The 12,819-nt window shown below is 46.1% G+C and overlaps 1 protein-coding gene across 1 annotated transcript; it reads right to left on the bottom strand.

The window, feature by feature from the left end:
- Positions 1 to 1,141: 1,141 nt before the first annotated feature.
- On the bottom strand, positions 1,142 to 10,619 carry LOC130197700 (dnaJ homolog subfamily B member 6-like). The gene is made up of 8 exons (XM_056420527.1): positions 10,461 to 10,619; positions 7,972 to 8,078; positions 6,472 to 6,581; positions 5,932 to 5,997; positions 4,591 to 4,701; positions 4,356 to 4,502; positions 4,066 to 4,276; positions 1,142 to 2,161 (listed from the first exon to the last, which is right to left on the bottom strand). Exons 2-8 carry the CDS (start codon positions 8,034 to 8,036, stop codon positions 2,056 to 2,058), a joined length of 816 nt encoding a protein of 271 aa, XP_056276502.1. The 5' UTR covers positions 8,037 to 8,078; positions 10,461 to 10,619; the 3' UTR covers positions 1,142 to 2,055.
- Between the last annotated feature and the right edge of the window lie 2,200 nt (positions 10,620 to 12,819).

Below are 12,819 nucleotides of genomic sequence, written 5' to 3'. Positions count from 1 at the left end.
CATGACTTCTATTGTTCATCTGGTCACATGACATCTATTGTTCTTCTGGTCACATGACATCTATTGTTCATCTGGTCACATGACATCTATTGTTCATCTGGTCACATGACATCTATTGTTCATCTGGTCACATGACATCTATTGTTCACCTGGTCACATGACATCTATTGTTCATCTGGTCACATGACATCTATTGTTCACCTGGTCACATGACATCTATTGTTCATCTGGTCACAAAACATCTATTGTTCATCTGGTCACATGACATCTATTGTTCACCTGGTCACATGAAATCTATTGTTCATCTGGTCACATGACATCTATTGTTCTTCTGGTCACATGACATCTATTGTTCATCTGGTCACATGACATCTATTGTTCATCTGGTCACATGACATCTATTGTTCATCTGGTCACATGACATCTATTGTTCACCTGGTCACATGACATCTATTGTTCATCTGGTCACATGACATCTATTGTTCATCTGGTCACATGACATATATTGTTCACCTGGTCACATGACATCTATTGTTCACCTGGTCACATGACATCTATTGTTCATCTGGTCACAAAACATCTATTGTTCATCTGGTCACATGACATCTATTGTTCACCTGGTTACATGACATCTATTGTTCATCTGGTCACATGACTTCTATTGTTCACCTGGTCACATGACATCGATTGTTCTGTCCATCCTGGAGAGTGGTCCTCCTCTGGTCTCTCTTGAAGGGTCCTTACTTGTTTTCCCCATGAAAGGTTGTTTTTCTACTGTTGGAAGTTCCTCCTGATCCGATGTGAAGTCAAATCAGTAATTTGTGAAATCAAAGCTGAGATCTTCTTTAGTTGCTTCATCAGGAGCCGTTTGCTCCACCACCGTGTCGGCTTTGGTGAGATGCTATTACCTGCAAATGATTCAAACCTGTCATCTTCATAATATCTCACCAACATCTGACTGATATCTGACAGACACAAAGTAACCTCAAGAGTAGACTTAAGATACAAAATAAACTTAAGATACAAAGTACATGCAGTACTTGTGTGGCTAAAGTAATACTCGTAGCTCTTCAGCTTATAAATATTTCATAATGGTTCTCAGTGGTTTCTCCCCCCCCCCCCGATGATCATGACCCATTCAGACGTGTTTCCGCATCCTGAAAACAGGATGAAACTCAAGATTTATTGAATAACAAAGTACACACACGTCCTTCTATGTCCATATATCATTTATAGAATGCCTTCCTCTGTGCATCAGGATGCAGCTTCAACATTAAGACTCGACGTCGACAGGTGTACATGCACAATTAAATAGACAAAGAAAAACAAAGGAAAGAAAACACGTTGTTCAGAACATATAAAATTGCATAACTCATCCTACCAGCGTTGTATTTTTATTTTATAAAAAAGTAATTATTACTAAGAAGGGGTTAGACAAGCAGTAAACAGGGGGGGGGGGGGAGCTTCTGTCATTTTATACCCACATTAAAAAAATAATAATCAGCATCAAATGCAACACGCAACACTTTCTCTTTTTTTACTATTCAGATGGAAAAAGCCAAATTCATGCTTTGTTTTCTGAATGCAGTGTGTGTGTGTGTGTCGTAACACAGACTGAGTGGAGTGCATCATGGAAGGTGTGTGGGTGGGGGGGGGGGGGGGGTCATATACATCAGAGCAATACTGTGGTCCCAAACACTGAAACAATAACACCACCCTGAGCGACGAAACGAGGACGGCTCAACTTCAGAAACACATTAACAAAAATGCATAGGAAAAAAAAGTCTGCGTCCGAATCCTGGGAATCGAACCGCCGGGGAGCCAATGAGAGTCAGCGGGGGGGCGGGGGAGGACGTGGGGGGGGGGACACAAACCTAGGTATGTACATCCAAACAACAGGAGAGCACTATTATTACATTGTTGTTGTTGGTTCTCCGCCTCCTCTTCTTCTTCCCGCTCCTCCCGAAGCTCAAGTGTGTTGCCGGTTGTGCCGAGGTAACGCTTCTCCAGCAGGGGGCGCTGTCTGTCTGTCTGTCCGCCCGCCCCCCGCCCCCCTCACTTCTGCTCCAGTCGCAGCAGCTGCTCCTTGCCGTTGATGGTGAGCGACCGCAGCTGCCCGTCCTCCTCCACCTCCACCCGCTCCTGGCCGTTCTCTATGATCCTGGGGGGGAAAGGGGGCGGGACCAAACCAGACGTTACTCTATTGGCTCACATGATCCACTAATAAGAGGCGAGTAAAGAACATGTCAGAGCCACAGTGAGTCCCTTTTATCTGGTCTTAATTAATTAAAATAAGTAAAAATATTCTTGGTTGTTAGTGTGTGTGTGTGCGTGTGTGTGATCCCTCCATGTTGGACATTGGTATCTACCGTCAGCTCCGCCTGAGCCATCCTGAGCGTCTCGCTGCTGTTACACCGAGCGGCCACTAGAGGCATCTGACGTGGGCTTTGATTGGTCTAGGTTCGGTCCATGTCCTCTAACATGGAGGGGCGGAGCTTATGACCTCTGACCTTGTGGTACTCTGCAGCCACCTGGAGGATCTCTGTATTCGGCTCATGGTTCATGCTCCATGTTTGATGGATTATTAAACATGTTTAGAACACAATGTGTGACTTTAGAATGACGTTAACTCTGATTAAATACACACACGTGTATGTTTATACACACGTGTTTGTTTATACACACGTGTATGTTTATACACACGTGTTTGTTTATACACACGTGTATGTTTATACACACGTGTATGTTTATACACACATGTTTGTTTATACACACGTGTATGTTTATACACACGTGTTTGTTTATACACACGTGTATGTTTATACACACATGTTTGTTTATACACACGTGTATGTTTATACACACGTTTGTTTATACACACGTGTATGTTTATACACACGTTTGTTTATACACACGTGTATGTTTATACACACATGTTTGTTTATACACACGTGTTTGTTTATACACACGTGTATGTTTATACACACATGTTTGTTTATACACACGTGTATGTTTATACACACGTGTAAGTTTATACACACATGTTTGTTTATACACACATGTATGTTTATACACACGTGTATGTTTATACTAGTGCTGTGAAAAATAACGCGTTAACTCAGTTAATTAAATTACAGGTTTAACTAGTTATTTTTTTTAGCGCATTTAACGCATGCGCAGAATGAGCTTCCAGTCCGTCTGTTGTTGGTCGTCTCTCCAGCAGCGTGTCATTCTGTCTCTAGTGTCGCGTTAACACGACTCAGAGCTCCGTCTCGCGCGCCGCAGAGCTCGGATGCCGGCGTGTGCGCGCACATCCGGACGTCACTTGCACATGTATGTTTATACACACATGTATGTTTATACACACATGTTGTTTATACACACATGTTGTTTATACACACATGTTGTTTATACACACGTGTGTGCGTACATACATAGATATATACATATACGTATGTATATACATACGTATATGTATATATCTAGATATACATACATATATATGTATATACGTATATATATATATATACATACATATATATACAAATATACATGTACTGTGGTGTACTGTGTGTGTACTGTGTGTACTATGGTGTACTGTGTGTACCGTGTGTACTATGGTGTACTGTGTGTACCGTGTGTACCGTGGTGTACTGTGTGTACCGTGTGTACTGTGTGTACCGTGTGTACTGTGTGTACCGTGTGTACTGTGGTGTACTGTGTGTACTGTGGTGTACTGTGTGTACCGTGTGTACTATGGTGTACTGTGTGTACCGTGTGTACTGTGGTGTACTGTGGTGTACCGTGTGTACTGTGGTGTACCGTGTGTACTGTGGTGTACTGTGGTGTACTGTGTGTACTGTGTGTACCGTGTGTACTGTGGTGTACTGTGTGTACCGTGTGTACTATGGTGTACTGTGTGTACCGTGTGTACTGTGTGTACCGTGTGTACTGTGGTGTACCGTGTGTACTGTGGTGTACTGTGTGTACTGTGTGTACTGTGTGTACTGTGTGTAGTTCAGCGGTGCCGGCTGCCCCTCAGGTGAAGGTGTGTGTGGCGTTTACCTCTTGGTGGTGATCTTCCTGCCGTTGATGATCTTGGAGGAGGAGGACACGGAGCGGAAGTTGCCCATGCCTCCTCCTCCGCCCCCGAAGGAGGAGGAGGAGAACGAGGTGAAGCCTCCGCCCCCCAGGCTGGCCATGTGACCCATGTGACCCATGTGGCCCATGTGGCCCATGTGACCCATGTGGCTCATGGAGCCGAAAGAGCCGAAGCCTGGAATGACCCGGGAGAGAGGGAGGAGATTAAAGCGGTGGCGTGGGGGGGGTCACGGAGTCACCGGTGCCGGGCCTACCTGGGTCAAAAGGTGAGAAGCCGGCACCGAACGGGGGAAACCCGACAAAGCCCCCAAAAAACGTGCCGCCCGTCCGGCTGCGGTTGGCCCGGCCTTGGTGCCGCCGGCCGCTGCCGAAGAACGGATCGTCGCTGAACGGGTCTGGACCTGCGGCGCCGGAGAGAGCCAGGAGCGTTAGTTATAAAGCCCCCTGGGGAGCGGCCGGGCCGAACCACCACGGCAGAGTCCGACTCACCGAAGAAGTCCGCGAACGGGTCGCTGCCGCCGAAGAATTCCCTGAAGACGTCCTCCGGGTTGCGGAATGTGAACTGGTCGTGGAAGTGGTCCCCGTTGTGGAAGTGGCCCCCTGGAACCCAAAGAGGGACAGTCAGCACCATCCAACCGGACCCCCCCCGCCCCACGGCTCTGGACTTGGACCGTCCCGGCGGACACGAGGAAGTCCATTAGAGACGAGCTCCTTAGGATGCGGTTAAAACAATGAGGGCGACATCTGATTGGCTACAGGGAGGTCGCATTTGCGAATCGAGCCACGGCGAGACGGCGGGGGGGGGGGGCTCAAAAACCCACAAACAAATACATCCACATTGAAATGCAGAAATATATTTCAGATTTTTCTTTTACATTTATACAAGTCGTAATTTGTTTACGTGCATCGTTATGTATTTGTGAATATTGAGACTCCTCTGACCCCGTAACTTACTCGAGTTACGTCATGATGCGTTCATGCTCTAGTCGGGGAAATGGAGTACTGGGCCAGAGGTTCATTGTGAGGCCGTGTTCAGAAGGTAATCTTCGAAGAATGTAATATACAATTCATATTATGAGCCGATTGACTTCCTAAACATCCTTGAGATTATTTAATCAATATAAAATGCAATCTTTTATTTCTTAATCATTTCTAAGTGTGTGGTTCTACAGAAATAACCACGAGAAATGACGATAACAAAGTAAAAGGATGTCATTTAGAATCTGTCAAGGTTTTTTCTCAGCAATAACTAAAACGATCTTGGCAAAATAATGATCTCCAAATCTTTGACTTTCTCCCTTTGATGATTCTTCATTCAGCTTCTTAAATTACATTTCATTGAGCTGACGCTTTTAAATCATGTTGCATTCACACACCGTAGACACAGCCACAGGCAATGCAGGGTTGAGGGTCTTGCTCAAGGGCAGATCGACTAGGGCGGGGATTGAACCACCAACCCTCTGATTGAAAGACGGCCCTGCTGACCCCTGACCCATCAAACCCGGTTTTTGGCAGTCAAAAACAAATTGCCGACTGCGGCTCAGTGGTGAACAGGGTCGTCCTCCAATCAGAGGGTCGGTGGTTCCATCCCCGGCTCCTTGGGCAAGGCACCCCCAAAATGTGTCCCGTAGCTGTTCTACGGGGTGTGAATGTTAGTTAGTCCTGTGCAGGTGGAGCTGTAGCTCCTCCCATCAGGGTGTGAATGTGAGTTAGACCTGTGCAGGTGGAGCTGTAGCTCCTCCCATCAGGGTGTGAATGTTAGTTAGTCCTGTGCAGGTGGAGCTGTAGCTCCTCCCATCAGGCTGTGCATGAGGTCCCTGTGTCACTGACCTCGGCCTCCGTTGGTGCCCGTCAGCCCCTCCTTGCCGTAGCGATCGTATATGGTCCTCTTGTTGGCTGCAGGAGGAAAGAGAGGACAGTCAGACACAGAGGACAGTCAGACACAGAGGACAGTCAGACACAGAGGACAGTCAGACACAGAGAACAGTCAGACACAGAGGACAGTCACAGAGGAGTCAGACACAAGAGTCAGACACAGAGGACAGTCAGACACAGAGGACAGTCAGACACAGGACAGTCAGACACAGAGGACAGTCAGACACAGGACAGTCAGACACAGAGGACAGTCAGAGGGCTTAGTCTAGACTCTAGGCCTTAGTCTAAGCTTAGTCTCAACCTTTTCAGTCATGTACCTCCTGAGAATTTATTTTTTTCAGCCGAAATTATTTTCTACGTCCATGCTGAGAACCTTTTGAAATGGTTCCTCCTAGACTAGACTCATCCCGGGACGCATTCGGCGCCCGGGCGTGAACCTTGTGAAGGGACCAGGTGTGAACAGGGGGGTCGGGGGTCAGGGGTCGTGATACAAACCATCTGACAGGACTTCGTAAGCCTCCGACAGCTTCTTGAACTTGATCTCGGCCGCCTCCTTGTTCTCGGGGTTTTTATCAGGGTGCCACCTCAACGCCAGCTTCCTGTAGCTGCGGGAGGACAGAGGGGAGACGGCCGGTGAGTCGCCCCGACAGATAACACGCTGCGCTCTTATCCCATACGCCTGCCGACTCGTGGCGAGAGCAGGCGGCCATGTTCTCGTGGACGTCGGCCGCTTCCAGTCGGGGTGTCGGAAACGGGAGTTCAACAGACACGCGTCTCACAGCGAGGTCGACACGGACTCAATTAAGAGAACACTTCAACTGATTACCTTCACATTGAAAATGCAGAAGGTAATGTTTTGATCGCCGTGTATTTATTTATTTGTATGCGTGTTACTCGCATAACTCAAAAAGTATAAAACCAAATCGCATGACATTTGGTGGGATGATTGGTTATTATCCGGGGACCATTTGATTAGATCTTGGGATCGATCGGGTCAAAGGTCAAGGTCATGAAAAGGTCAAAATCTTCTTTTTACCATAGTTTTTTTAGAATCAGTTTTTATCCAATTGGCATGCAACTAATGCCAAAATGTTCATAATTCAACGCCCAATCTTGAGCTATGTGAAGGTATGCGCTCTACCGAGTGCCCGTTCTAGTTGATATTTGTAATGATCTAAACTCCATGCAGCAGTGCACGACTTCGCCCCTGTGCGGTCGGTTATCGAGTTACAGTAAAACACTGGAGAGGAGCGCCGTGTAATCACGCCGTAAAACATCTAAACTACCCTCTGAATGACTTAAACGGTTCTGGTGTCAAACATAATTCAATTATCTGTATTCCCTTTCAAGTTGTTCCTTAAATGATATTTTGTATTTGTTTCATCAGGTGAATCCCGTTGAGATTAAAAACCTCTTTTCCGAGGGCGACCTGGACAAGACGGCAACATAAGAAACACAAAGTCACAAACAAACACAGAACAAGACGAGTTAAAAGAAAACAAGAGTTAAGAGATGGTTACGTAACAGTCAATTTAAGAAACAAGGACGTGTTTGGGAACCTGCCTCCATTTCTTTCATTTTTATATTTGAAAGCAGTACGCGTTATCAGTTCTTTGAGTTTTAAATTATTCTGCTTTCTGATATCAAACATCAAAACACACAAGTACAGCTCAGCTCCTCCAGAAGTACAAAGCACCCAGTTTAACTGCTCCGTGTATTTTGCAATTCCAATTTATTTACGCTCATCACGACCAGACTCCGATGCAGTGGCGTTAGCTCCCAGGTGGAGTTTACACGGAGCGATGAAGTTTAACTCTCGGTCCCACCGCCCGACCAGGCTCCTCGATGCAGAGCGGTGGTTCCGTCGGCGGCCGTGCCGTCAACCCGCCACGGAGAGCCATCGGCGGGCTGAATGGCAGCCTGCTGCATTCGGGGGAGGGGGGGGGGACAAGATGTCTGCCGAGGGGTCCAGAGGCTCACAACAGATGAACTCACGCTTTCTTTATGTCTTCCGCGGACGATTCTCTCCGTACTCCTAAAACCTGGTAGTAGTCCACCATGACGAGTGAGCGACGGGAGGAACTTCTGTGAGCCCGGGGAACCTGAGAGGACCAGTGGTGCAGAATATACAGATTAAAAAATTTACAAAGCATCAAATAAACATATTTGGTTGGGAGCAAAAATCAGACCCCGAAACACAGCAAGTTAATTTGCTTTTGCCGTTAGAGCCCCTCGACTTTGGAACGACCTGCCGGAGGGGATGAGGCTCGCAGAATCAGTGACTTCTTAAAACACATTTTTAAAGAACAGCTTTTAAGTGATCTAGTCTTTTTATGCAGAACTTTGGTTCCCCTCATTTAGTTTGTCTGTTTTTAATTTATTTTTTAATTTAAATATATACTTTTAAATGTAATATTGGTTTCTTGCTATTCCACTTGTTTTGCTTTGACTCTCTGTGGAGCACTTTGTAAACATTGTTTTTAAAGGTGCTATATAAATAAAGTTATTATTACTAATTTAAACCGAGCAGCAATAATGGAAAGGAATATGTGTACATGCAAAAGAATATCCTCTCTTTTTTTTAAAGTGTTAATATTGTGTAACACTGATTTTCAACATAAAGTACCCTGCCATATTTATTATCAAGTGTTTTTGTGATTAGTATCCTCTCGAAGTTTTATGTTTATTTGACAACAAATGAAATAGCTCATATTTTTTACAAAGACAAAAACAATAATATAAAACCCACAAATGAACTGCACATTCCTACATTAATATTCACCTCCAATTATTATTTTCTAATTGGTAAATTGCCGGAGGTTTTATCGTCACATGTTGGTCATCAAAACAAATGACTCGTAAAATAGATAAATAAGTAAATAAAATGAAAAAAATTATTAAAAAGATCATAAACATGAGAAGCATGTTCCTACACTCACATGGCCCTCTAAACAGGTTGTGACCTTGGGGGCCAAAAGGTTTGTCTTGTGATCTTTTCTCGCTGAAGGCCCCCCCCTCCCCCTCATCACAGGTTGCACATGTCCGTGAGCTGTGAGCGAGCAGCTCTCGCCTCAGATGGTTTCGCTGCGATGTGCATTCACATGTGCTTTGACAAAGAGCCGCTTTGTGGCTGCCGGCGGAGGCCGGAGCTTGTGGCTCAGAGTCTCCAGCAGCAGCCAGGAGGAAGGAGGCTTCAGGCGGGACAATGAGGACATTCAAGCACCCTCTGGAGGACTTCGTCAACATCCTCAAAGTCCTATGAGATTCTTGTGGAGGAGCGCAACGGCCTTTCTTATAGCAACTGTATATAATATGAACACAAAAAAAACAGTCCCATACACACACACACACACACACACATTGCATTTCGGTCTCTGTAGACTGACACTGGTCCTGTGTGCAGCACTCTATGATAACACAGCGTCGGGAATACACAAGGGAAAAACTTCCCTAAAGAAATATAATGTTGCCCCCGATACAGCTAGGAGGGGCTAAAAACACCCCCAGAATTTCCTCTAATAATTATGATAATTTAATGAAAACATCATAGCCTATATGACCCCGTCCAGAATCTATTACTGCCTAATAGTCTTATTATTCCCATTTGATGACAGTTGCACAAACTAAGCCTGAATAAGTATATTTATTATTTTGAACAACGGTTAAATGTTATTTCACAAGTTTCAAAAAAGTGACCCTGGATTTCAGTCAGTGGGGGAAAACAAGCCCCCCAGAAATATGTAAATATCCTACCCTATGACGTCATTATGAATGAGAGCTGACGTAAACTCTTTGTATGAACACGATCAACACCCCTCAACCAATCAGCAGCTCAGCAGAGCGCTCGCGAGGAAACACTTCCTGTCCCGAGCACTGAAATATGAATATCAGGAACACAATGGGGAAGAAAGGGGAATCCATCACGTTATAAAACACTCCGCGCGATCACACATTCAGATCCACGCAGGCGGAAATTATCAATAAATAAGATTTTACACGATATTCTGCTCCTCGCCTTGTTATTTACCAGCGAGGAGCATAAAGGAACATACGTACTTATGAACACCGGAGCCGCGGTGCGTCTCCACGGCTTCCGTCCGAGGGGACCCGCGGGGCCGGGGACGCTCGCGCGAGGGCTTACCTGAATGCATTTGCCGCTAAACGCCAACCGGCCACCGTTAAACCGGACCCGCGGTATCGGTGCCGCGAGCTAGCTTGTTTGCCCCCCCCCGGCTCGCTGCTGCCGCTACCCGGCAAAACATGACCGAGCAACGGCGCGGAACACTTGAAAGGACCCAGTCCGTCCACCCCAGAGAAGACCACCCCCCCCCTCACCGGAGCGGTTGTTGTTCGCGGCGGTAGCCCCCGGTGCTAGCCGCTCACTGTCGCGAGCCCACCGTTAAGCTGGTTTGAGCGTTAGCCGAGCGGCGGCGAACAAACGGTCCGCCGACTCGGTTGCCCCGTGAAACACGTCCAGCACTCACCCGATTCGAGTCCAGCTGTCGGTGATACGCGGACACGCAGGACAGACGGACAGTTGTTCAGAAAGCTAGACAGGGTTCGGGTTTATTGATGTTCGGCAGTCCGCAGGTTCCCAGATTAGACGCAACGTCCTGTTTCTGACTCCATCTTCTTCTTCGTCTTCTTCTTCGTGGAATCAACAGCAGCTCGCGTCGCCTGTGTTGCATTACTGCCCCCTGGTGGTGAGGGAGTGAAATGCCACAGTGCCCGGATGTTCCCCCCACAGCCTTTCCCCCTGATTTCGAAAGCGTCCGTTTTCTTTATTTTGCCTGCTCGTTTCAATAGTTTAACCTCCCCGATATTAAAGAGTAACTAAATCCAGTATTATTTGGGGCTTAAAAAAACTCATAAGAATGCAAGAAAACATTACAAAATCCGACACTGGCACAACTTGTGTGTGGTTGAAGCATTAGCTAGTTAGCTAGCTAGCTAATTAGAATGAAAATGCATTACACTAAATATTAGGACCCGAAGCCACACAAATTACACAAACATTGTTTTTCAGTGAACACAATTAGGTTTAGTTTATCTTCTTACCCTTATGAGCCCAAATAAATGTGATGTCATGGCCTTATTTTTGTATTCTTAAATGTATTGCTGCTAATTCTGAATAGTTCAAAAATAATCATGCCCAAAGACATTGTCAATACTATACATTTGAACATATATATATGTATATATATATATATATATATATAACTAACCCTGAAGACAAACCAAAAAAAAGAAAAATACAATCAAATTATACTCTTAAGGCTGCAATAAAGGTATATTGACCTTATCGCTAAATGTTTTACATCTAATATGTCATCTGATTAATAGGCAGCTCAACTACCACGGACAGTTCCAGTTGACTCCCACAGCCATGGCTGTCTGAGGATCAGCACCTTGGACAGCAGTGGTGTGGATACAGTGACATGTTGTATGTCAGAGGACCACCGTATCTATAATATCTATATCTGTCGTCACAGAGACGCCACGTGTTTAATGCTTTAAAGTCATTCCTTCACCGCCACATCTTGTAAATACACCTGGGTCTCGTGATAAAATGAACACGGCAAATTGTTTCAATGACAAGAAGTCAAGCTCCTCCTCTTTTATGAAGCAGCTCCACCTTCAGTCCTGGAGGAGACTCCGCCCCCTCATGGAGACTGAAGACTTTCCTCTTGATGGTCTGATAGTTAAACCTGAACCAGGTTCACCTGGAGAGACCTAGAGACGCTGCTAGAGGCTGAGAGGCTGAGGGGGACGAGAGGAGACACTGAGCTCCTCTCTCCTCTCTCCTTATGGACGCTTAGGATACACTGAGCTCCTCTCTCCTTATGGACGTTTAGGATACACTGAGCTCCTCTCCTCTCTCCTTATCGACGTTTAGGATACACTGAGCACCTCTCCTCTCCTTATGGACGTTTAGGATACACTGAGCTCCTCTCTCCTCTCCTCTCTCCTTATGGACGCTTAGGATACACTGAGCTCCTCTCTCCTTATGGACGTTTAGGATACACTGAGCTCCTCTCTCCTCTCTCCTTATAGACGCTTAGGATACACTGAGCACCTCTCTCCTCTCCTCTCTCCTTATGGACGTTTAGGATACACTGAGCTCCTCTCCTCTCTCCTTATGGACGCTTAGGATACACTGAGCTCCTCTCTCCTTATGGACATTTAGGATACACTGAGCTCCTCTCTCCTCTCTCCTTATGGACGCTTAGGATACACTGAGCTCCTCTCTCTCCTCTCTCCTTATGGACGTTTAGGATACACTGAGCACCTCTCCTCTCCTCTCTCCTTATGGACGTTTAGGATACACTGAGCTCCTCTCTCTCTCCTTATGGACGCTTAGGATACACTGAGCTCCTCTCTCCTTATGGACGTTTAGGATACACTGAGCTCCTCTCTCCTCTCTCCTTATGGACGCTTAGGATACACTGAGCTCCTCTCTCCTCTCTCCTTATGGACGTTTAGGATACACTGAGCTCCTCTCTCCTTATGGACGTTTAGGATACACTGAGCTCCTCTCCTCTCTCCTTATGGAAGCTTAGGATACACTGAGCACCTCTCCTCTCCTTATGGACGTTTAGGATACACTGAGCTCCTCTCTCCTCTCCTCTCTCCTTATGGACGTTTAGGATACACTGAGCACCTCTCTCCTCTCTCTCCTTATGGATGAATGTTCATCTCTCTATCACACATTACTAACTCTGCTTCCTCTCCAGAGTCCTTGTGACTTCACGTCTCATTGGGTCCATTGGACCTGCTGGTTCTGATGCCTCCTGTCATTTTAGAAAAATGCAACAATGACTGCACTGAACTGATGGGTGTGCA

The sequence above is a fragment of the Pseudoliparis swirei genome, chromosome 8, assembly GCF_029220125.1.
Source record: "Pseudoliparis swirei isolate HS2019 ecotype Mariana Trench chromosome 8, NWPU_hadal_v1, whole genome shotgun sequence".
Taxonomy (NCBI): Eukaryota; Metazoa; Chordata; class Actinopteri; order Perciformes; family Liparidae; genus Pseudoliparis; species Pseudoliparis swirei.
The sequence above is the reverse complement of the archived record's forward strand: the minus strand, read 5'-3'. Positions and strand labels throughout refer to the sequence as shown.

What these genes read in the sequence shown, in the direction of transcription:
- LOC130197700 (XM_056420527.1), bottom strand. Translation starts at nt 8,036, where the DNA reads ATGGTGGACTACTACCAGGTTTTAGGAGTACGGAGAGAATCGTCCGCG. An exon ending in TTACGAAGTCCTGTCAGATG is followed by an intron (nt 5,998 to 6,471) that starts GTTTGTATCACG and finishes TTCCTCCTGCAG; the next exon opens with CCAACAAGAGGACCATATAC. An exon ending in CCCGTTCGCGGACTTCTTCG is followed by an intron (nt 4,503 to 4,590) that starts GTGAGTCGGACT and finishes CCGGCGCCGCAG; the next exon opens with GTCCAGACCCGTTCAGCGAC.